At 36.8% G+C, this 25,460-nt stretch overlaps 1 protein-coding gene across 6 annotated transcripts in view; it reads left to right on the top strand.

Moving 5' to 3' along the window:
* LOC107842388 overlaps positions 1-24,244 on the top strand; it is a 41,073-nt gene extending 16,829 nt beyond the window's left edge. For 2 of the 6 annotated variants that reach the window (XM_016686205.2, XM_016686203.2), the window contains exons 12-14: positions 1,670-4,353; positions 4,462-4,607; positions 5,081-5,611. In XM_016686205.2, coding sequence (XP_016541691.2) covers positions 1,670-4,353; positions 4,462-4,607; positions 5,081-5,357 — 3,107 coding nt within the window. In that variant the 3' untranslated portion in view covers positions 5,358-5,611. Of the gene's footprint in view, positions 1-1,669; positions 4,354-4,461; positions 4,608-4,984; positions 5,612-9,993; positions 9,998-24,234 lie in introns of those variants that run through there. The other 4 variants (XR_007045148.1, XM_016686204.2, XM_047397085.1 and 1 more) reach the window with 4 other exon arrangements.
* Positions 24,245-25,460: the final 1,216 nt, after the last annotated feature.

Here is a 25,460-nt window from a genome sequence, read left to right as displayed (position 1 = left end):
ATATGTAGGGTGTACAACTGCTTCGTTGAGTATAATTTATTTGTCAGCGGTTTGTACATATATAGATTTTTTAACTTTGTCCAAATATCAGACGCCCTATCTTCATCGATGATGCTATTGACCACATTATCTGTTAAGTGCAACCTGATTATACTAGCAACCTTTTCATCCATTTCTTCTCAATCCCCCGTTTTCATGGATTCAGGCCTTTTGGATTTGCCACTTAGTGCCTTGTGTAATCCTTGTTGGATGAGCCGATCCCTCATCCTTCTCGGCCATGTTGAGAAACTGCTATCACTATTAAATTTTGCTACCTCATGCTTTACTTAGGACATTTTATTTTATAGAGTATAGTACAACCAACTGCAAAAAATTATTTTCGCGAATGAGCATAACGTGTGCTCTGATACCAGTTGTTAGGGATAAACCCCACCACAATAATAATATTGAGGTAATAAAAGCAATAAATACGAAAACAACAATAATGCGGTTAATTATCAAGAACAACAAGAGCGATAATGACACAAAGAACTTTACATGGAAACCAGTAAGCGAAAAAACCACTGGCCTATAGAAGCAACTGATATCACTATAGTTAGAAATTTTACACTTCTGGTTTGAGTAAAATACTCTGAAGACTACAACACACTCAAAATAAATAGCTCTCTTTTGATTTTTCCACCTCACTACAATATCAATCACACACTCTATTTTTCCCTCACAAACTAGACTCTCTGTGATGCCTCACTATTTTTTTCTCTTCATTCTTTGTTTTGGTGTGTCAAAACAAGGAGCTGATGAGCTCTTTTTATAGGCAAAAAAACTGTCTCAATAGATGTCATCAATGACATCACTGAAGGTAACATTTTCAAAGTGTTACCATGAACACATTTAGGGGTCGTTTGGTGTTAGGTATTAAAATATATAATCCTGGGATAAAATAATAGTCGTGGGATAATTTTTTTGATACTATGTTTGGTTGCTAAATTCGAAATAACTTATGTCGGGATTAACAAATAATACCAGGATAACTTATCCCATCTAAGGGGTTGTATAAATAATCCCACCATATTTTAACTTGGGATAAAGTCGTAAAATGACAAAATTACCCTCCAAATCCTGTTATTATCACTTTATATATATATAACTTTACTACTATATATAAGAGAGAACGCGAGATTTTGATAGTCCTTACATTAAATTTTTTTGATAATTTATTCCTAATTTAAATTTTAATTACTTCACAAATTTTCGCTCATTTTGGTAAATTTGAACAATTATATGGGTTTGATATTTATATATATATGTATATATGTGTGTGTGTGTATATATAACTTTACTACTATATTAAGAGAGAACGCTAGATTTTTATAGTCGTTACATTAAATTTTTTTGACAATTTTATTCCTAATTTAAATTTTAATTACTTTACAAATTTTCGCTCATTTTGGTAGATTTGAATTTTTATATGGGTTTGATATATATATTTATATATATATATATATATATATATGTATGTATGTATGTATGTATGTATGTATGTATGAGAGAGAATGTATGATTTTGATAGTCTTTGCATTAAATTTTTTTGATAATTTTATCCCTAATTTAAATTTTACTCTACAAATTTTCGTTTTTTGATGTTTTAACCTGCTAAACATATCTGCAGGACAAATTTATTTGGAGAAGTGTGGAAAATCTGAACTGGTAAAAGCTGCCGAGTGTTTTGCACTGGCTGGATGCTATGAGCAGGCTGCAAGAGTTTATGCTAAAGGCAATCATTTCTCTGAGTGCTTATCAGTTTGCACCAAAGGAAGATGTTTTGGCTTGGGTTTACAGTATGTTGAGTACTGGAAGCACGATGCTGCTCAGTGTAGTACATTGGGGAAAAGAGCAAGTGAAATTGACAAAATTGAGGAGGAGTTCCTGGGAAATTGCGCTTTAAATTATTTTGAGCTCAATGACAGAGGCTCCATGATGAAATTTGTGAAAGCATTCCCTTCAATTGTCATGACACGCAATTTCTTGAAATCTGTAGGGTGCCTTGATGAGCTGCTGTTGTTAGAAGAAGAATTGGGAAACTTCCCAGAAGCTGCAGAAATTGCACGGCTGGAAGGTGATATTCTTCGTGAAGCGGATATAACAGGAAAGGCTGGGTATTCTGACAAAGCATCTTCTCTCGTTCTTCTTTATGTTCTCTCCAACTCCCTATGGTTCTCTGGAGGTAAAGGTTGGCCTCTGAAGTCATTCCCCCAAAAGAAGGAACTCTTGGAAAAGGCCATGTCATTTGCGGGGCTTGGATCCAACTTTGAAACCACATGCACATTGGTTAAAGTTTTATCAAATGAGTCAAGTGACTGGTCTGGCTTGAAGCACATTTTCATTGCATCTCAGAAATGTGAAAGTATAATCAGTGAAATGTTGTGCTCTAGAAAAATATTGGATGTTCATTTTGAAAATAATGCTGCAAAGTATATTTGGGATGATAGTTTATCAGCTAATATACAGTGTTCCGAAGAATTGGTTATTTGCAGCCAAGTTAGTGTCAGAACACTGCTTTACTTTTGGAATTTGTGGAAGAAGACTATCTTTGATCTTCTTGAATCTCTTCAAGGGCTTGACGTAGAAGACTTTGGTGAATATAAAGGCTATTGTAATTTCTGCCTAAATTACTTTGGTGCTAGGCAGCACCTGAATGATCTCAATGTTACATACACACTGTTGCATCCTGATGCTGAATGGGTTAAAAACATTCACCAAAGTTTCATCAGACGGTGCAAAAAGATGGTATTTATTGATGCTCGGCATTTTATTTATGCCGCTCGACATCACTGGCATACCGAATTACTTTTTGTTGGTTTGAAGGTTTTGGATACTCTTGACTCCATCTATAAGTTGGCTGCAACTTCAGTGTCTCTTTTCCGGCAAAGCATGTGTCTTCTAAATATATATGAGGTAGCAAAATTTTTAAGTGAGTCCAAGGACCTTGATTCTAAGAGTTTTGAGTGGAGAATACGGCATTTCTTGTCCTTATCTACAAAGTACTTTGAGAAAGCCTTCCCCCTTGACCCCCGACTATCATTGATGGAGAATATGATTTCTCTCAGGAGAACTGAACTTTCCCGTGACGTGTTGCAAGAATTCATCCATCAAGATATTAAAACCAGAGGTATTCTGAGCTATGGACAGATTGGAAGGGTAATGGTCGTATGGCTTGCCTCTGGAAAACTATCTGAAGAGTTGTACGAGGAAATTGTTGGAAGAGTTCCGACAGAATCATGGAAATCATTCATGAAAATTCTCAACTTCATTAGAATGACAAAGCCGGAAGAATCTCAATCAGGCAATGCTTGTGGAAGCAAAAATTCTGAGTCTCCGGAAGTTTTTTCATCAAGCAGTGGAACTATAGGTAATATTCCAAGTGAAGCTTTGGAGTTAACATTAGTTGAGAAATTCTATGAAGCATTACAAGATACCTATGATGTGAACTGGATCAGACTAGGTGACTATATCTCCCCTGGTTGTTTCTTGTCTCTTGTTGAACGCTTTCTGATTTTGGTGTCACGGTGTAAGGGATTCTTTTTCACTACAAAATCTTCATTGGTAGAGTGGCTGATCTCTGAGCAAGGTGAGGTCCAGGCCACTTCCAGGGTTGCTATAAGCAGACAGTCTTTGGAAAAGTTTTATCATTCTGTTCTTATAATGGTACAACAACTCCTCTCAAATAAACACAGTACAGTTGAATGGATTTCGCGATCAAAAATCAATGTTACGGCATACTATAAGCTATTGGTTATGAGATTGGTTGTTGTCCTATGCTTGCTGTGTGTGAACAGCGGGAAATACTATGATGTTCTTTTCCATGTGCTCAGCAACTATGATGTTAGGAACCATCTTCCAAAGGATTTCTATGGCATTCTTGTACCAGGTTTGAAACGGAAGTACATCCAGATCAGTGAAATCGGCGAAGCTTTTCGAATTGCCAAAGATCCTCTATTGTTTGTCAACTTGGGTACAAATACAACCACAAAGTTTTCTAATGTCATTCATGTGCAGTTGGGAGCAAACGACAATATGGTGGACATTATTGGCTTGCTGTTTCCGGCTAGAAATGAGTCACAAGCTCCTAATTCCACAGATCTAAAAGGCATGGCTAACCCAACTTCTATTTCTCTCTCGAATTCTGATGATCAACCAAAGATTTTGACAATGCCTTGTCCGGAAGTCTCTCCCCTGTCGGAGCAGCATCTGCAACAGATGAATTGGGACTTGTTTCAGGAAATATCTGATTTTTTAAAGCTTATTGGCAGTGAAAATGATAGAACTACATCATCTATTGCTCAGAAGATGAAGGTAATACTAATTTTCTTTTAATTATAATTTGGAACTTGTAGAGGTGTCTGCTAGGCAAGGATCAAATTGTTTTTGTTATTAAGGTACTAAACTTGTTATGTTTTGAAGGAAGAAATAAATATGAATATAAAGTTCTTGACTGCTGCCATTACAATGCCTGCTGTAAAAAAGCCTGACGCTGGTGAGGACATGATTGAGGAGGTTGGCAGTATGCTTCAAGAGCTGCAACAGCTCCATTCATTGTTGGATATGAGGTATGCTGGTTTTTACCATTGTGTACCCTACTTTTTTTGGGCTGGAATACAAACATTTTGTCCAATTAGATCACAGAGGTAAAAGGAATTTCACACCCTCCCCCAAGAACTTAGACTCGTAAGGCGCCAATGAGGTCGCATTTACCATGACGAAATTGTTTAAAATCCAGTCTGAAAAGGTTCTTTCATGCTAGAAGCATGCCATATTTGGAATTGTGGCTCTAGCTCCTGGTATTATCCTTTGTTGAGGCCTTTTCTTTTATAGTAGTAATGTCCTGTCAGAAACAGCATCTCTACCTCCACAAGTTAGTATGCCGTTGTTGTCTTACTAGCATATATTTTGTGCTAACTATTTCCTGCATTGCCCATACTTGTAGTCACGCTTGCAAAGACTCCTTGTGTGTCGAGGCAATAGTTCCATTTTTCTTTCTGAATAGAAACTCTTGATGAACTGCTGCCTTGATACTATACAGTAGTTTGGAAGTAGCAACTGCTGAACAACTGTTGAAGAGCTTGCTGTCAAGAAGGCCCAAGCTTGAAGGTTTATTGAATCGATGCACTGTACCAACACCAGAGAAGGATTCATGTGAGGAAAAAGGCAATACAGTGTGTGGTGAAGATGAGAAGGCTGAGCCGCCATCTGTCACCATGAATTCTGAAAGCAGTAACCACCAGGATACTGAAAGGAAGAAGCCAGAGAAAGTGAAGGGCAAGTCCAAGAAATCCAAAAAGAAAAGAAACAAGAAGTAGAAAGCAACATGCAACAATATAGTGTAAATAGGATTAGGGCCCTCATTTTTATGATTTTCTTTTCTTTTTGTGCAATCTGCTGCTGTGAAGTTAACTCTTTGATATGTTTTGCCTGGTGTTCTGTAAATGCAATATCCAAGACAGAGAAAGTGGAACAATTGTACAACTTGTTTGCCTGATTTTGTTCTTGGTCAGTTGACTATCGGGTAAATTCAATTGTAGGCGTTTGTTGGCATTTGTGCCTTCTCCTTTCAGGGCCTCAAAGAGAGTGCAGTAGTTAATAGTTCACCATCGGCAGAAGCCTGGACTGAAAAGACTTTTAACATATTAAGTAAATGCTGGAAATGTGGACCTTATAGGAAAAGTCTACATGCGTGGGTAGATGCTATTGATATAGCACAAGTTGGATGTCCATGTGGAACGTAAGACCAGGATTCGTATATGTATATAGTATTGAAGGTGAGCTAATTAGTTTAATTTTCCGTCTTGCTTCAGCAAGAAAGATGTATAGAAGGGTGTTACGTATTTTTCTCTTGCTTTGTAGGTCATCTATATCTGTATTGTGCGTTGCATGGTCTATTTTGGGTGTAGTGCGCCACAGTTCCTTTGATTATTGCTCAAACAAAAACTTTTGGAACGTATTTGAAGTTTTGTTTTGAGATGGTGTTATCTCTAAGAATTTACTTATTGCTAAATGTGTTGTTTTAGGATGCATTTGATGGTGGAAGAATGTGTGTGAGTTCAATGTTTTTTAGAAGCACACAAATATAAAATTAAAATTTTTGTTTGAATTATAAGAATAAATGTATAAGGAAATACGTGTAAGTTCCTGAACATTATGATTTTGATCTTATTTCTTTAGCTAATCCTGAACATTATGATTTTGATGTTATTTCTTTAGCTAACTCTTAAAAAGATGAAATTCTCTCTTATTGAAGTCATCAGTCAAATCAGCTGGTGTATTCTATTTTATAATTTTATTACTTTAATTTTACAAAGTATCATGAGTTCTTTTTAGTTTCAAGAATATCATGCATACGATCCTTCGAGATGTAAGAACTTTTCCTGTCTCAAGTGTCTGAAATAAGTGCATCAACGTATCGTCTCGGGGTCCAATCTAGTTGATCAGGTCATATTGGTAAAAGTATATTAGTATCGATGATTGTTTACCGTCTATTTTGGGACACCTAGATTTGTAGTTAAGTTATGAGCACGCGTTACGATTTTAGCTTCTTGTTAATAGCGCGAGTTTGAAAATCAGTAAATAAGCTAACCAAACAACACAAATGATAAACAAAATAAAGATCGAGAGCTAATCTGAATGGATGTGTAGCCCGTAACACTTGAGCAACAAGCAAAACATCGACCGTGACTGCTTAATGATCAAGCTTGATGATAAGTAACACAATATTCTATCAGGTATGACGAAAGAGAAAGCTTAAGAACAAAGCTAGAGAATATTATTACCTGAGAATCAAAAGGAGAGAAATCAGATCCCTTTACAATTGGGAAGGGAGTCACTATTTATAAGGTACAATGACTTATTTTCAGCTAATAGAAGAATATCGTACTGTAGCCAATAGTTGCAAGCCACTTGTCATTAAGCCGTTGGGGGGTGCCAACCTAATATCGCATGTCTGATGTGGTTCAGATGCAGGTAGCCTATGCACTTGAATTCCCTGATACACTGTCATTTTATTTGTCTATTAGCATGTCGTTGCATTCTTTGCTAATCCTTGGTTCCTTTGCTCCTGCTTGAGTGGGCGTTCCTTTGTCTCAATTTTGTCCGTGGGATGATATCCATATGGGCCAGTTTTATTTCCCTTCTACCCAAGTTGTTCCAAACTCTATAAGGGCTATGTTACCCCTATACAGATAGTCCCTTTACTTCTCGAGGTTGGTATTAGACACTCCTGGGAAGTGAAAAAATCCACTCCATGTTCTTTTCGCAACTTTTTATCTCAAAACATGTGTAACCCTTTCAAACACGCATGTTGTCCCTTCTTTCTAGAATCTCTTTTGCTCCATTTCTATTCTTTATCCTTGCTTTTTTCTTCTCTTATTTCTTAAGGTATCCCTATTCGTAGACACCCCTTCCTTTCCATTTTTCTCTCTTTCATTACATATTATTTTGCGTCGGGTGATGTCAGATTTCGGATTTGTATTGCAGAAGAAAAACATCATTGTTTCCCTTACCAAGGTGATCAAAGCTAATTTCATCGTCCTAGTTCCCAATCCAGGAGTTGCATACTATACCATCGCTTTTCCTGCCACCATGCCAAGAGTTCTTGCTGTGGACAACGTCAACTCTTCTTCTACTCCTACTGAAGAACACCTATTTAGTCCCTTAGTTATATCCACAGACGAGAATGAAGTTTTTGTAGACTTCGTGATTCCAAAACACCTTGGATTCCAAGTGATTTCAAACGTCATAATTTTGAGACCGCTCGTACGCCTCGTGGAGTGTTCCATCATCTACGTTGTATCCTAAATTGATGAAAGTTCTATCAAAATGGTTAAATATGACTATGAATGGCCAACCAACGTTGAAGTTCTTTCTCCCTACCCTCTTGAGAATATTTCCACTCCAAACCTAGATATCTGTGGATCTATATCTACCATTTCACCATGAGCTTTGGGGACGACCCTAATATCCAATGTCCTCCGCCTTTGCTAAGTTTATGGAATATATTTAGGTCAAGTGGCCCCTATAGTCTGGAGAACCATTTCTTGCCTCCGTGTTATCACTCATTTCTTGGGATTGGGAATTTACCCCCGGGAATTTTATCAGTCTATACTCCTCTCTAGTTATTTGTGAAAAATATCTTATTGTTAAATGATGAGGTAGTAAGGGTATGCTCTCAAGTTAAGACAAGGTAGCCTGACAGCGCCTAAGCGCAGACGCAAGTGTACATGGTCTACCAAGTAGTAAAGTGGCCCTCAAGAAAGTCGAATATCGATCCCACAGGAACTTGATCTAATAGCAATTTGATTCTAATTCACAATTTAGATTTAATTGATGGAAGAGTAACCAAAATTTAGTTTTGAATATGTGTAAACTAAAATAAAGTGAACAATGCGTAAAATAAAGGTCTTAGAACAATCAAAGGAGTAAAGCCCAGGGTTAAAGCACTCCAAATAATCATACTATGTCATTGAACTTCATTAGTTAACTTGCTTATCTTGGTTGTTGATTCGTAGGGTTAATTGCACGATCATGGTCTCCTGACCTCTAACCGTTTCCCTAACTTGAACATTATAACTACATAGTTGAGCGGGTAAGTAATAGCCCAATTAAGTTCTTTAAGTTATCTGTAATGCCCTGAAAACTGGTCTCGGGACGTCACACGGTGCTTAGGGCTACAAGTAGCCCCAAGCTAACCGTTTGAGCCTATCACTTCTCATAATAACTCATTCAAGAAGAAATATATCAAACACTGGCACTGTCATATCAAATGAAAGGAAATCTCAACACAACCACAATCTGATAACTAGTCTGACAAAGCCTCTACTACTCCATGAACTAGAGAGCCGTTGGGATAGGTCCCCAACTGGCTCAAACTGGACTGAAAGTAATAACATAACCACTCAAATACTGAAATATCTAAAGATAGGCCCTCGAACCATGAGGACTCACCACTGGAGAAATGTAGATAAAGGTACTCGGGAATCACTGACGAGACTTGGACTGAGCACCTGAACCTACATTATAAGACAATGTAGGACATAGACGTATATGTGAATCAACACTTAGAAATGTACTGAGTATATGGGGGTGCATGAATTTACATAAAACAATGTCAATACTTTTTAATCAAATCATGTATGCAAATAGGAATGACTCACATGGCTTGAATAAGTCTAAAATGTAAAGCTCATAAATCATGTAGAATGAAGCATGTAACACAAATCTCGTGAGTCATGTAACACAAATCTCGTGAGTCATTATACTTTGGCTTTAAAATCTGTACTCTTCTTTTATTCTCATTACTCATAGACTAAAGAAAACTTTAAACAATACTTTCAACTTATGCATATATCTCATGGGGAGGGGGGGGGGGGATAAAACTTCTTTAATGCACAAGAACTTATAACTCTTTTGAACTCAAACACTTGAAATCGGAATTATAAATTTTTGGTTTGAAAATCGGTGATCAACTTGTATTAGTAGAGAAAACTACTTCCTTATTTGAAAAATACTCAAAGCAGTTCATTCATTTTAGAAAATATCTCATCCTAAAGCTTTAGGGAAAATATTCTATCTCAATGGAAAATACTTTAGTTTAGGGAGGTTCTCTTAACTGACATAAACCATGCGAGCTATATGGAGTCCAACGTCTTGTCCTCCTAAGAAAGAAACCTCACGTTGGGGAGAGGCGTCATACTCTTGCCAAGGAGTATAACCTCAACTCAATGATAACTTATCTCGGACTTGAGCCCAATCATCTCGGCCTCAGGCCCAAAATCTCAAACCTAGGTGGCACGTAGTTCTGTGGTAAGAACTAATAGTAACTTACCCAACTCGGTACTAAATACTACTCCTTTTAGTTTATCTCGCTCATCTTATGAAAATCCACTTTCAAAATAATCTTATGGTTCATAAGAACCCAACAATCAAATCTGTAATCTCATGTAGTGAAGTGGATTTCAAAGATCTATGATCATTAGGTCAAAACATTTCTTAATAATCTCAAAATACTCAAATCATGGATGCTTATAGCACAAGAGTTCATAAAATTGCAAGTCTCAAGTAGGGCTTAATGACCTATAATTCAATCTCAAGTTAAAACTCATCGAAATGCATATTAGATAGCATATAGGTTCATAAATCATATAAAAATCTGGAATTTACAGCAATTTAGCTCATAATCTCAACATACTCATATACTTCAATATCTCAAACATTTCAACTATTAACTTCTCAAGGATTAAAATCATGGGGTATAGACCCAGATGCAATTTCTCAAGAAAACATGTAAAAATCATGCCATTAGACTCTCAATTCATGGAAAACGTCAAAAGCTTACAACCAATAACAATGGGTGAAAAATCTTAATTCAATTTCATGTAAAATCTCATAAATTGCAGAAAATTATAGTTTAAATAAGCCTTTGGGCACAAGGGTGAAAGGAATATCCTTGTTCAAAACCCCACATACCTTAGATTATGAAATTGGATGAACAAGCTTGCTTCAAACTCTTGTTCTTACTCTTGAGAGAGGGTTCTTGCAACCCTTGACTTGGGAACCTTGAATCTTGACTCAATTTAGAAAATCTATGATGGATTATTGAGATTCTTGGAAGAGGTTTTGGATACTTAGGGTTTTTGTTGAGAGAAAACTTGAGAAAAACTTCATAGAATACTTGTAAATGACTGTAATTTGGTGTTTGTACAGTTTAAGATGCTTGAAAAATGTCCAAAGTTCCCTTTTTAACTTATGTACAAAGCTGGAAAAAATTGAATTGGGAACCCGATTTTATGGGCTGTCGCGACACGCCACTATCACGGTGGCTCACTAGAAATTGATAAATGGGAATCTAGGAGTCATCGCGATGCAGAGCCATCACATTGTCCCACTGGTTGGGACCTGGAACTTTAGCATGACGCATCACAATCGCTCTAGGCCACTGGAAATTGACTATTGAGAAATTGGGGTCCTCCGCGACGTACCACTATCGCGGAGTTCCACTGGAATTTTATAATTTTCAAATAGACCCTTTCCTTGATGTGCCAAGCACTAAAATGATGTTGTTTTATGACTAGGACTTAAATTAGCCATAACTTCTTGCCCGGGTATAGAATTTGGGCGAATCTTATATTGACGAAAAACTTATCAAATTTCCCATGTGATAAAAAGTCAAAATTAGAGAAATTCTATATGGTTAACACGATACTCACTTAGGAAGTCACTCCTTAAACTTCTCTAGGAGAAATTAAGCTTGGAAAAAATTCAGGGTATTACACTACCATCCTACGTGTGAATCAAGTAAATCTTCTAGGTACATCCCTGTCCTAGAAGCTAATTTGCACTCCTTATTTCATAAAAGAATTCAAACCATACTTTGTTCATTACCATGTTCTATCTCCCTATTCTCTCTCTTGAGATCACAAGAATGTTAATAGATGTATTCTAAGGGTGATCAATCCTCAAAATAATTAAAACAAGAATAAACAAACAACCAATAATGATAAGCAAATCAAACGAAATTAATTCAAAATAATAGTACTCATGTTCTTGGCTTTAATCCCGGAAAGGGAGTTTTTATCCTCTCATAGCCATAATTAACATCCAAATAATTGTATGAATGATTAAAACCATAAAGAAACTAAAAAATAAAGAATGAAAACCTAAAATAGAGTTGTAGTAGCCTCTTCAATGCTCTCAGCCGTTCCAAGGTATCCAAAACATGTTTTAAGATGTTATATTTATAATATACAAGCCATAAACCAAATAGGATTAGGTTTCCACGTTGTCCTCTTACAGCTGGCCTGGGCACAATTTTACCTCTTTTAATCATCATCGCGTTGCACTAGAGTGTCCATCGCTATAGCTCTGCGACATGGATTAATCGCGTTGAGTTACTAGAATTGACGAATGCTCATTTGACCATTTCCGCGATGCGCCAGCCCCTTCATTGATATTGGCATGCCATTGCAGTGGTATTCTCCCAGCCATTCTAAGTTCGTCATGAGTGTTTTGTGCTTCCATTGGACCACTCTGAGCCTTTGTATGATGTTTTCACTTGATTTCCAGCCTTGTATACATTCATATATCACCATAATCAGCTCACAAGACATCCTAAATCAATTTGCACCACGGATTAGAGATCATCACAACACAATTATCAAGAACGATAACTCAAGCACGAGCTAAGACTAAGCTTGCTCATGTTGAACTTTAACTTGTTGTTTGACTCTAAACTTTGATCCAATTGAACTTTGCACATTATAAACAAGTTATTCCCCATCTAAATACATAATTACAACATTGGGATCTCATTAACCACAATGCAATCCAACGCGATAGACTAGAATAACACCTAGCTCAAGCTAGTAGAACTAGTTTTCTCGATTGAACCCTTAATGACTCAATTAAGCACAATCTTATTTGAAAACACCATTAAACATTGTAAGCACATACTTGGAAACTAAGATACATATTTATATCATTATCAACGCATATAGCATACGAATCATCCTCAAAACAAGGCTAAAAAGGCTAGAATAGCAATGCTAGAATGCATAAATACACCTGACATCATCACCCCACACTTAAAGCCTTGTTCATCCTCGAAAAACCCTTAACTATAAGCATCATGAGCTGAAGAGAATTCACGCTTCCACTACATGCAAGACACTCAAGCTAGTACTATAATAACTACATAGAATGCAAGTTTCTTCACTAAGCATGTCACATACACAACTGAAAGCTCAAGAATCCTACTTCGAAACATCCTAGTCTCAAGAATTGACTCACCAAGTTGGCAAACTCATGCATATTCACCGATCAAATACATCACATGAATCACCCACATTCATCAAAATATGTGCCTTCACAACATGACAGTTACCCAAAATTACTCACAATAATGCAATGCATAACACAATGGGTACAAGAATCAAGTTTCGCTCACTCTTACAAGGAATTCACAAGTTACACATAATGAAACATAGGCTTGCCCTTAGTGTATTACTCCACTAATATCAAAATATTAAGCTTAGGATCAAATAGGTTTTTTTTGGGTTATAATGCAGGCTAAGAGACGGGTAGGAACAATTTTAGAATAGTGACTATTTTCCCAAAGCGCTTTAATGTACTACATTATGCAATTAAGACCACTCTTTAACAATCAAATTACACCATTTTGTCTACCCCATTCTTTTGTTTTCACCCCATCTCATTAAGCTCCTTTACATACACTATGGTGGGGGGATTCTACGCACAACTCATTCAATTTGAATAAATTTTTATTCTTTTAATTACTTAACTCCCCACCACAACACATAACAATTCTTTTAAACACCAATAATTATCACTTTGGGGCTTCAATTTCACCTTTTCTTCTTCAATTTCACACTTCTAACTCAATTAAATTTACACTAAAGCGCATCAGAGCTTTGAATCAAATTAAAGTCTATCAAAGAAGGGATTAGGCTACTTATGAGGCTGCCAAAGAAAAAGTTAAAGGCTCAATGGGGCTTACTAGGATTAAGCACAAAGGATAGGTCAAAAAGAAGGTATAAAACAAAACTATTAAAGAAATACCTATATTATCTCCTAAGCCTACACTCTTTATTTTGCTTTATACACATTCTGAGCAAGTTCTAGACATCACATGCAACAAGGAATATACAACACCTTACACGCACATGGCATATGCCTAACTCACATAGGATCATCATAGACTCAACCAAATAATAACATGAATTCAACTTTAAGCCATAAGTACACGAGTCACACTTTAGCCTAGGATTCTTAAAAATAGTGATTCACATAATTCAACTTGCTTATACAACTAAAACACTTGCACTAAGTAATCAAAAATAGCACCAACACAAATATCTTACACAAATTTTTTTAAATTGATCCTAAAATTGGGAATTTCCCTACCCCACACTTAAAAGGCTACTTTGTCCCTAAAGTAAACTTAAAAGTAAGAGATAGAAATACTCCTTGAGGCCTCTACGCCTAGCTAGTAGCATTTTTATATATCAAGGAGGTCTAGGGACCACACACTCCATCTTTGCCATGCTCCTTAGCTCAGGTTTTCGGTACTCAGACTTCCCATTAACCTGCGACTCAATCAAAAACAAAAACTATGTGAAATGAAAACTAAAAACTAAAAAATAAAACTTATCTACTTAACTTGGATTGCCTCCCAAGCAGTGCCTTATTTAGTTCACGACACGACCCAACTACGACTTAATCGTTCTCTTTTCTTTTCATTCTCATACTTGGTCTCCATCTTCTTATTCTTTTCACCCTTCTTAGGTATGAACTCTTAAGTACAGTAGATTTTTCAACTTTAGCCTTTTCAGGCTCATCAATTTGCATTATGTTGGCCTGTAGTAGTTGTGGCTTAGGTAGCTCAATGAGGTAGTACGAAGAGGTCTTTACCGGACTAACCACCCCATGCTTGTCCCCTTCAATTATGATAATCATGTACAAGTCCTTGTAGTGGGATAGTGTGTTACGTGCTTTGTAAAATTTAAATACTGCCTCTTCATCCTCCAACCTCATTGTGAGCGTATCTTATCTAACATCAATCAAAGCTCCTCTAGTTGCTAAGAATGGACACCCTAAAATGATCAATACCTGTTCTTCTGCCTAAAATTCTAAAATAATAAAGTCAGTAGGAATAAAAAATTTACCAACCTTTATAAGGACATCCTCAATAATTTCTTTCGATCAAGCAATGATCCCATTCACCAATTGTAGTAGCACAAGGCTTGGTCTAGGCTTCCCCAAGTCCAAATTGTTGAATAAGGAGATGGGCATCAAGTTGATACTTGTCTCTAAGTCACTCAGTATATGGACCACTTTACTACTCCCAATTTGAATAAGGAGAGTAAACTTCTTCGAATTCTTTAGTTTTTTGGCGATTTTCTGTGTCACCATAGAGCTACACTTCACAGTGAGTGTTATCGCCTCCACATCCTGAAACTTTACCTTATTAGCAACCATATCTCTCAAGTACTTAGTGTACTTGGGAATACCATGAAAAACATCTAACAAAGGTAAGTTAATGTGAAGCTCTTTGAACATGTCAAAGAACTTCTTAAAATAGGCATCCTCTTTTGCTTTTCTGTGCTTGTGTGGGAAAGAAAGTTGCGACATCTACTTCTCCACCTATGTAGCAATTTTTTATTTCGAGTACACAGACTTCCTCAAATTTTTAGCAACTTTTTTGGATACCTGTGGGGGAGTCAAATCTGCATCTAGCTCCTTAGTTGCCTTTGGAGGTTCTTTGTTGAGCTCTTTACCACTCCTCAAAGTGATTGCCATTACTTGTTTTGGATTTTTCATATTTGCTAGCAAACCGCCTTGAGGCCTGGTATTCAGTGTCTGTTGTAATTGTCCCAAATGCAACTCTAATCTTCTTGTGGCTGCTTAATAATTCTTTAATTCTGGATATTGACTTTTCATATCTACAACCATTTGTGCTTGACAAGCTGAGAGTTGTTTCATCATCTCCTACATATTGCTAGTTGACGGATTTGGTGGAGCCAGTTGCTATGGGGAATTCCATGTATGAATTGGTGGCTGATTCTTTCACTTTATGTTGTAGGCATTACCATAATTAGGACTTTGAATATTACCCATATACATTACCAATTCTGGATTTACAACACATATAGCTGTTGAATGGACACTGTTACCACAAACTTCACACCAACCTGCAGCTTGTTGGATTGCATTGACTGTGGCTGCAGGCTGTGCTATTCCCAACTTCAAACTGCTTATTTGATTTTGCAATGCAGAGATCTAAGCAGATATCGCAGTAAATTGGTCAACCTCCAATACACTTGTAATTTTTTTTTGTACCACTTCTCGAGTCTGAATGCCACTCGGGATTCGCTTGAGCTATGCGGTTCAATAAAGTGTACAACTCAACATAAGTGATCTCAAGAGCTTGACCACCTTCAGCTGAATCTAACAAAAAATTTGTATTGTGTTCAAGGGCCTCTTCAAAAGTATGAGAAAGTATCTCATTGAACTGTTGATGGTGTGGATAGTCTTGAAGAAGTGCTTTGAAGTGCTCCCAAGCATGATAAAGATTCTCGTCTAGATTCTATTTGAAACACACTATCTCACTGCAAAGTTTCATAGTCTTACCAGATGGGAAAATTGGATAAGGAATTTTTAAGCCACGTCGTTCCATGATGTGATTAAATTTGCCAGCTCCGTATTCAACCACTTTTTTGCTTCCCCCAATAGTGAAAAGGGGAACAACGGCATCCTTACATAATCTACATTCACCCCTGTAGGAATGAATGTGTCACTGATTTCAAGGAAATTTTGCAAGTGGACATGTGGATCTTTATGTGAAAGCCCTGTGAACTATCCACTGCTAATCAGAAGCTGTACCATATTCTGTTTAATCTCAAAATTGCCTCCAACTGTCAACTTCTGAAATGGGGAGGTCAAATTCATTGAAAGTGGGATTGCCACTTCCTTAATTGTCCTGCGGGTTGCTGGTTCTTCAGCCATTAGAGTTGGATTTTCTTGATCTTATGCGAGTTGTGGAATACGGGGAGAAAGATTGTTTCTCTCCTGCGTTAATGGAAAATTTGCTCAGGTTCAGAGCTTGGTTTAACCAAGTCTTGATCCCTTTCTAGCTTAATACTTTATAAATCTGTTTCCTGCAAATACAAAACTAAGACCAAGCGTAAAAACACCAAAGAAATCAAAAAGTAAAACTAAGAATAAAAAGTTGCCAAATTACAAGTCCCCGATAACGACACCAAAAACTTGACAGCACCCAAGAGCACACGCAAGTATACGTGGTCTACCAAGTAGTAAAGTTTCCCTCAAGAAATCCGAATATCGATCCCACAGGGACTTAATCTAACAACTATTTAATTCTAGTTCACAATTTAGATCCAATTGATGCAAGAGTAACCAAAATTTAGTTTTGAATATGTGTAAACTAAAATAAATTGAGCAATACGTAAAATAAAGGTCTTAGAACAATCAATAGAGTAAAGCCCAGGGTTAAAGCACTTCAAACAATTATACGATGTCATTGAACTTTATTCATTAACTTGATTACCTTGGTTGTTGATTCGTAGGGTTAATTTGACGATCATGGTGTCCCGGTCTCTAACCATTTAGCTAACTTGAACATTACAATTACATCATTGAGAGAGGATGTAATAGTCCAATTAAGTTCTTTAATCTATCATCCTATGTGTGAATCAAGTAAAGCTTCTAGGTACATCCCTGTCCTAGATGCTAATTTGCACTCCTTATTTCATAAGAGAATTCAAACCATAGTTTGTTCATTCCTATGTTCTATCTCCCTATTCTCTCTCCCGAGATCACAAGAATGATAATAGATGTATTCTAAGGGTGATAAATCCTCAAAATAATTAAAACAAGAATAAACAAATAACCAATATTGATAAGCAAATCAAAAAAAATTAATTCAAAACAATAGTACTCATGTTCTTGGCTTTAACCCCGGAAAGGGAGTTTTTAGCCACTCATAGCCATAATTAACATCCAAATAATTGTATGAATGATTAAAACCATAAAGAAACTAAAAAATAAAGAATGAAAACCTAAAATAGAGTTGTAGTAGATTCATCAATGCTCCTAGCCATTCCAAGGTGTCCATAATATGTTTTAAGACATTATATTTATAATAGACAAGTCATAAACCGAATAGGATTAGGTTTCCACGTTGTCCTCTTATAGATGGGAACAATTTTCCCACTTTTAATCATCATCGCGTCGCGCTAGAGTGTTCATCACTATAGCTCCATGATGCGGCTTAATCATATTGAGTTACTTGAAATGACAAATGCTGATTTAACCATTGCCGTGATGCACCAGCCCCTTCATCACTTTTGTCATGCCATCACGGTGGTATGCTCCTAGGCGTTCTAAGTTCGTCATGTACGTTTTGTGCTTCCGTTGGACCAATCTCAGCCTTTGTATGATGTTTTCACTTGATTTATAGCCTTGTATACATTTATATATCACTATAATTAGGTCACAAGACATTCTAAATCAATTTACACCACGAATTAGAGATCATCACAACACAATTATCAAGAACGACAACTCAAGCATGAGATTAGACTAAGTTTGGTCATGTTGAACTTTAACATGTTGTTTTGACTCTAAACTTTGATCCAATTGAACTTTGCACATTATAAAAAATTTATTACCCATCTAAATACATAATTAAAACATTGGGAACTCATTAACCACAATACAATCCAATGCGATAGACTAGAATAACACCTAACTCAAGCTAGTAGAACTAGGTTTCTCGATTGAACCCTCAATGACTCAATTAAGCATAAACTTGTTTGAAAACACCATTAAACATTGTAAGCACATACTTGGACACTAAGATATATATTTTATATCATTATCAACACATATAGCATACAAATCATCCTAAAAAAATGGCTAAAAATACTTGAATAACAACACTAGAATGCATAAGTACACCCAACATCATAGCTCGTTAATAGAAAGAAAAATACATGTTTATCACTTGGATTTACTCCAAGTGATCCAACTCTTTTGGAAGAATGGAACTTTTATTGTAAGCTTTATGTATCCCCTTTTTTGGTGAGGCATTATTTTTTGTCACCTTATTTTTGTTCTTGTATAGCCAAAGCCTTGGTTTTGACCCCTATGGACATTTGACCTTGGGTTCGGAGAATCCTTGGATACGTTAATTCAAAGGGGCATAATTGGGACTATATTTTCACCATAAAAGGGTGGACCTACAAAGAAAATGGTACGCGTGTTTTCTCATCCTTTGAAATTTATGCGTCAGCACTTGTACTAACTACCTCTTTTTTCAGAGATCAAAGCCAGTGTCATTGTTCTTTCTTGGCACAATTTTCTTTTAACGGCTAAGGGGTTTGAGATTCTTGAATAGAAGCTTGAGAAGATAGGGAAGACTCTAGATACAGACCCTCAATCGAAAGGAAAAAAGATATCAAAGACAGATACAGAGTCCCAGTCCTTTACGGTATGTTTGTCTATGCCAACATTTGGCTTCCTAACGTACGAATCATCCCCTACTATGGGGAATGCCAATGTTCCTGGTAGGAAATTTCCCTGAATTGCCAACGTACCAAAACCCCTATCCGGAGATCACGATGCCACTATAGGAAGAGTATTGGCAAAAGGTATATCCTCACCCCGTTGAGTAATTTTCTACAAATAGATGGGGAGCTTGTCACCCCAAGACAACTATGATCTTTTCAAGGATACTTTTTGAGCTTTGTCAAGAGTGAGTCCATTTTAGGCTCGTTCAAACTTAACTTTCTTTCCTCTGTCTTTCTTAGGTTAATCCCCTTTATTTCAATTTTCCAAAGGTATGTTTACATGTGTAAAACTATCTCATGTGAAGAATGTGGGGTGTAAAACCGTCTCATGTTAAGAATGTGGGTTGAAGTTAAGATAACTTAAAGATGCAGTTGTCACTTTGGAGGAGCAAGTTTTCAACTTGGAATGCCCCATTGTCTACTTTGTGTCCTCGATATATGAAAGTTCTACCAAAATGGTTAAAACAGATAACGATTGGTTGATCGATGTTGAAGTTCTTTCTCCCCAGCCTTTTAAGAATATTTCCAACCCAAACCTAGATATCTGTGGATTTACACATACCATTTCACCATAGGTCTCAGCGATGACCCCGTTATCCAATTTGTTCTTCGATACTTTTGAAAAGTTTATGGAATATCCTTGGTTTAAGCGTCTTGTACTATCATGAGAGTCATTTACCGCCTCTATGTTATCACTCAGGAATGTTATTAGTCTGTACTCCCATAAAATTATTGGCAAAAAACTTCTTACCATCAAATGTTGAGGCAGTAAGGGTGTGCTCTCAGATTTAGATGAGGTGTCCCATCAATGGAAAGACAAATACATGTTCATTCACTCTAATTGCCTCCCAATTAAGGTCACTTCTTTGAAAGAATGGAAATGTCATCATCAACCTCCTCTATCCCCTTTTTGGTAGGGTGTTATCTTTAGTCACCTAACTTTTTTTCTTATTGCAGCCAAAGGCCTAGTTTTGACCCTTGTGGATATCAGACCTTGGGTTCGGAGAATCCTTGGTTATTGTAATACCCCATGATTTTTTCTAGCTTAAACTCATCCCAAAAATGACTAGGAGTAGTTTCTAGAATGAGTGATGTTTATTTCATGTGAAATTCTTTAGATTTGGACTTTCCATGGTGTAGGAAATAGAATTAGCTTACTAATGATATAAGATTCGCCTAAATGTGATGACCGGGTAAGAAGTTATGGATATTTTAAGTTCCAGTCGTAAAACACCATGATTTGGGTCCTTAGCGTGTCGCAGAGAACCGTAAAAGCATAGTTGTCAATTTCCAGTAAGACTCTGTAATTTAGGTGCATTGTGAAGAGGCCCAATTTCCCGTTTGGCAATTTTCAGTGTCACTCCGTGATATTGGCGCGTTGCGCCAATAGTCAAAATGGCAAACTTAGGGGTTCTACGATGGTGGCGCATCACAGAGGGAAACCAATTCCCACTCGTCCTTTTCCCAGTAAGCCACCGTGATTGTGGCGTGTCGCGGTGGCCACCCAGATCAGGAAAAATGTATGTTTTCTAGTTCTGTTCAAAATTTAAAGGGGCATTTTGGTAAATTACCCACTCCTGAATCCGTCCAAAAACAGAACATTTATCAAATTCCAAAGCACTTTATTCTTTATTCATCTTTCCCCTCAAAGCAAAAACACTAGTTCATCATATTTCCTCCCCAAGAAACTTAGAATTCATCCATTAATCCTCTAAGACAATTTAAGATTGAGAATCCCCAATTGAAGAACTCTAGGAAGCCATCTCCAAAACATCAATAGAGATTCAAGATTCAAGTTCTAGCATCTAGATCATCAAATTAAGGTATGTGGGGTTTGAGCAAGGATAAATCTTTCATCCTTGTGCCCAAAACTTTATTAATACAAGTTTATTGCAATTTATATGATTTTCCATGAGATTCAAGTTAGGGTTTACACCCATTATCATTATTTTCAAGATCTTGAGATTTCCTATGATTTAGAAGTTGAATTACATGACTTTATCATATTTCTATGCCTTGTGCAGTAATTTCCAGATTTTAAGATGATTTATGAATGTTTACATTACCAAGTATGAATTTTGAGATGTTTTAACATGAGATTGATGCTTGGATCATTGGACATCATTAAAATATTATTATTTCAAGATTGTTTATGCTATAAGCACCCCATGACTAGGTTATTTTCAGCTTTCAGATAAAGAATCCACTTTATTTTAGAAGACTTGAGATTTAAAGAGAAGTAAAGCATAGTTGGTTTTCTGTAAACCTTTCTGTAAATTTTAAAGTGGATTTCTTAAAATTTTGAGCATGATATTGGGAGTAGTATTTAGCACCGAGATGGGTAAGTTACTACGGTTTCATACCCCAGAACTATGTGCCACCGTAAGTATAGATTATCAGATTATTCCTACTTCTATGTGGATGACTCAGATTGTGATCACACAGATTAGATTTTCTTATTTTGATGGCAAGGGTAGAACAACGCTAACCTTTACGGGGGCTAGTCGTGGGACACCATGGATGCTCACATGGTGTACATGTCAGTTAGAAGAACCTCCCAAAAGATGTCCCCTACTCTTAAATAGTTTATCGATTTGAAGCCTTAAGATATACAGAATAAGTTTTCAGACTTCACTTAGCCTATGTGATTTGAGAAATAGAACAAAAATACAGATTTCAGACTATGTGTGATGACTCACGAGACTTAGATTACATGCTTTGTTACTCATGATTTTATTTACAGATTTTAGATTACTCAAGCTTACGTGAGTCATTTACAGTTAGCATGCATGATTTTATAAACTGTTATGATATTGTTTACTTATGCATACACCCCCATATACTCAGTACATCCTCAAAGTACTGATCCACATATATTTCTATGTGCTACATTATCTCATAATGTAGATTCAGGTGCTCCATCTCAGCAGCGTGATTGCTCTTCGAGCATCTTATTACATCCCTGCAGTTGGTGAGTCCTCAAAGTTCGAGGGCTTAGTTATTTAAATTTCTATGTTACTAGTAGATATGTCTTTACTCATTTCAGACAGTCGAGTCAGCTGGGGCCTATCCCAGTGACTCTATAGATTCAGATAGTAGAGGCTTGTCGGACTATTAGATTTATATTTAGACCTTTGAGTTAGTATTCAGATTTTTAGCATTTGTTTTATTAGACTTTTAATATTTAGTATGATTCAGATATACTTAGAAGATTCAGACAGTTTTCCACATATATTATGATTTTTCATCTATATTTCCCTATTTTGAGATTCAGCTCTAGAAAAGGCAGCCAGGGTTAGCTAGGACTACTTGTAGTTTAGAGCATCGTGTGGCATCTCGAGAATCAATTTCGGGGAGTTACAAACTTGGTATCAGAGCCTATGGTTAAGAGATTCCTAAGGAGTTAGACAAGCCGCATTACATAGAGTTTTGATCATCGGTATGAAGCACGCCACACCTATAAGTAAGAGGCTATGAAGAGTTTTAGGAAACCATCTCTTCTTTCATAATCCATCGTGCTTATAGCTGTCTCTAACTGCTATTAATTTATGATTTTTTATGATAGAATATGCCTCCTCGTAGAGCTAATGCCCATAGAAATGACAACCAACCACCTCAGCCCGTAGATCCTTTGAATGAGAATGTGTCATATGCAAAGTTTTGGGTTGCCTTTCAAGTGCTAGCCCAAGCTGTGACAACTAATATTCAGGACAACCTTCAGCCTTCAGTCCAACCTTAGTAGGATGGGGATTTTATCGCAGCCAGAATTTGAGATTTCATGAGAATGAACCCACTAGAATTCTTTGAGTCGAAGATAGGTGGGTACCTATAGGTTTATCTTAATGAGGTAAAGAAGATCACCAAAATTATGCATGTTTATGAGAAAGAGAGTGTAGAATTGGCATTTTATAGGTTGAAAGATATTGCTTATGATTGAGTAGTGATGTGGAAGAAGAGCAGAGGGAAGAATGCAGCTCCTATGACTTGTCAGATATTTTAGGATATATTCTTAGACAAGTTCTTCCCACTTAAGATAAGGGAAGCTAAGATAGAATAGTTCATAAACCTGAGGTAGGGCTCTATGACAGTGAAAGAGTATTGCCTCAAGTTCAACCAGTTGTCTAAGTATGCCCTTGACCAGATGGCTGACCTAGCTCAAGCATGAGTAAGTTTGTGACCGGTGTGTCTGGGATGGTAGTTAAGGAGTGTAGGACATGGACCTTTCTAGATTGATAATGCATGCTCAGTAGATTGAGGTAGAAAAGACGAAGGGGAGAGAGAGAGAGTAAATAAGAGGGCTAGAATAGGGCAGTTTGATCATGGTCAAAATAGGTTTGGAGAAGGAAATCATTTGCAATTTTAGAATCATTCATCCATGCCTTCACCTTCCTCAGCCAGTGCTTCTACACCCAGAAATAGGCATGAACAGTGAGGGAAGTCTTCTATGTCCAGATCTCAAAATAGTGAGATTAGGCCTAGTCAATCCCCATGTGCTAATTACAGTAAGAATCATAGAGGCAAATATTTGTGGGGTTAAAAAAGTTGTTATGGTTGTGGTCAGAAGGGTCATAGAATCAAAGAGTGCCCGCATGCTGGATGGGAAAATAGATATGTTCATCCCCAGACACAGGCTAATAGTGCACTAGCTCCTTTAGGTTGCCTAGCTCCTTCTCAGGGTGTATCGTTTAGTACTGGTGGTGGTTAGCGTTAGAATCAGTTTTAATCTTTACCATTCTATCAAGGGCAGAGGGATTCATCCAATGTTGTGACTGGTATGCTTTGTTTTTTTATTTTGATATTTATGTGTTGTTAGACCCTGGGTCAAGTTTCTCTTATGTTACCCCAATAGTTGCTATGAATTTTGAGATAAGTTCTGAAAGGATCCCTGAGTCATTCTTGGTTTCTACTCTAGTAGGTGAGTTAGTTATTGGCAAACAGATTTATAAAAAGTGTCTAATTACCGTCCTTCATAAAGTCATGTTAGCAGACCTGATAGAGTTAGACATGGTTGATTTTGATCTTATTCTGGGTATGGATTGACTTAATTCCTATTTTGCTTCTACAGATAGCCGCACTCGAGTGGTGAAGTTTCAGTTTTTAGATGAGCCAGTCTTTGAGTGGCCAGGAAATTCAGTGTCTCCCAAGAGTCATTTCATATCTTACCTTAAGGCCAGAAAGTTGATATCCAAAGATTGCATTTACTATTTAGTTCAAGTTAAAGACACTAAGTCTGAGATTCCAACAATTCAGTCGGTCCGAGTGGTCAATGAGTTTCCTGATATTTTTCCAGAAGATCTCCCAGGGGTACCTCTCAATAGGGAAGTAAAATTTGGTATTGACCTTCTCCTAGATACTCATCCTATTTCTATTTCTCCTTACCGCGTGGCTCCCGCAGATCTTAAGGAGTTGAAAGAGCATCTCAAGGATCTTTTAGATAAAGGTTTTATAAGGCCTAGTATTTCTCCATGGGGCTCTCCCATTCTATTCGTGCAAAAGAAAGATGGTTCTTTGCGCATGTGCATCGACTACCGTTAGTTGAATAAAGTTACAGTCAAGAACAAATATCCTCTTCCTAGAATTGATGACCTATTTGATCAATTCCAAGGTGCAAGTTATTTCTCAAAGATAGACCTTAGACTCGGTTATCATCAGCTTAAAGTAAGGGAATGTGATATTCCAAAGACAATTTTTTAAACCCGTTATGGTCATTTTGAGTTTCTAGTCATGTCTTTTGGGATAACTAATGCCCCAGAAACTTTTATGGACCTTATGAATCGAGTGTTCAAATAGTATCTAGATATGTGTGTCATAGTATTCATAGATGATATCTTTGTGTACTCCTGTAGTGAGGATGACCATGTAGATCATCTTAAAATTGTCTTGCAAACTCTTAGAGATCATCAATTGTTTGCCAAATTCAGAAAGTGCGAATTTTTGCTAAGATCAGTAGCCTTTCTTGGTTATATTGTTTCCACCGATGGTATTAGAGTTGATCCCCAAAAGATAGAAACTATATGAAATTGGCCTGGACCTATCTCTCCAATAGACATTAGGAGTTTCTTGGGTCTAGTTGGTTATAGCACCATTTTGTAGAAGGTTTCTCATCTATTGCATCTCTTATGTCTAGATTGACCCAAAAGAAAGTTAAGTTCCAATAGTCAAATTCCCGTGAGAAGAATTTTCAGGAGTTGAAGACTCGACTCACTTCAGCCTCAGTTCTAGCTTTACCTGATGGTACTGATGACTTTGTTGTTTATTATGATGCCTCTAGAGTTGGGTTGGTTTGTATGTTGATACAGAGTGGTA

Source organism: Capsicum annuum, chromosome 9 (genome assembly GCF_002878395.1).
Source record: "Capsicum annuum cultivar UCD-10X-F1 chromosome 9, UCD10Xv1.1, whole genome shotgun sequence".
Classification (NCBI taxonomy): Eukaryota; Viridiplantae; Streptophyta; class Magnoliopsida; order Solanales; family Solanaceae; genus Capsicum; species Capsicum annuum.
This window is presented reverse-complemented; position numbering and strand designations above follow the sequence as displayed.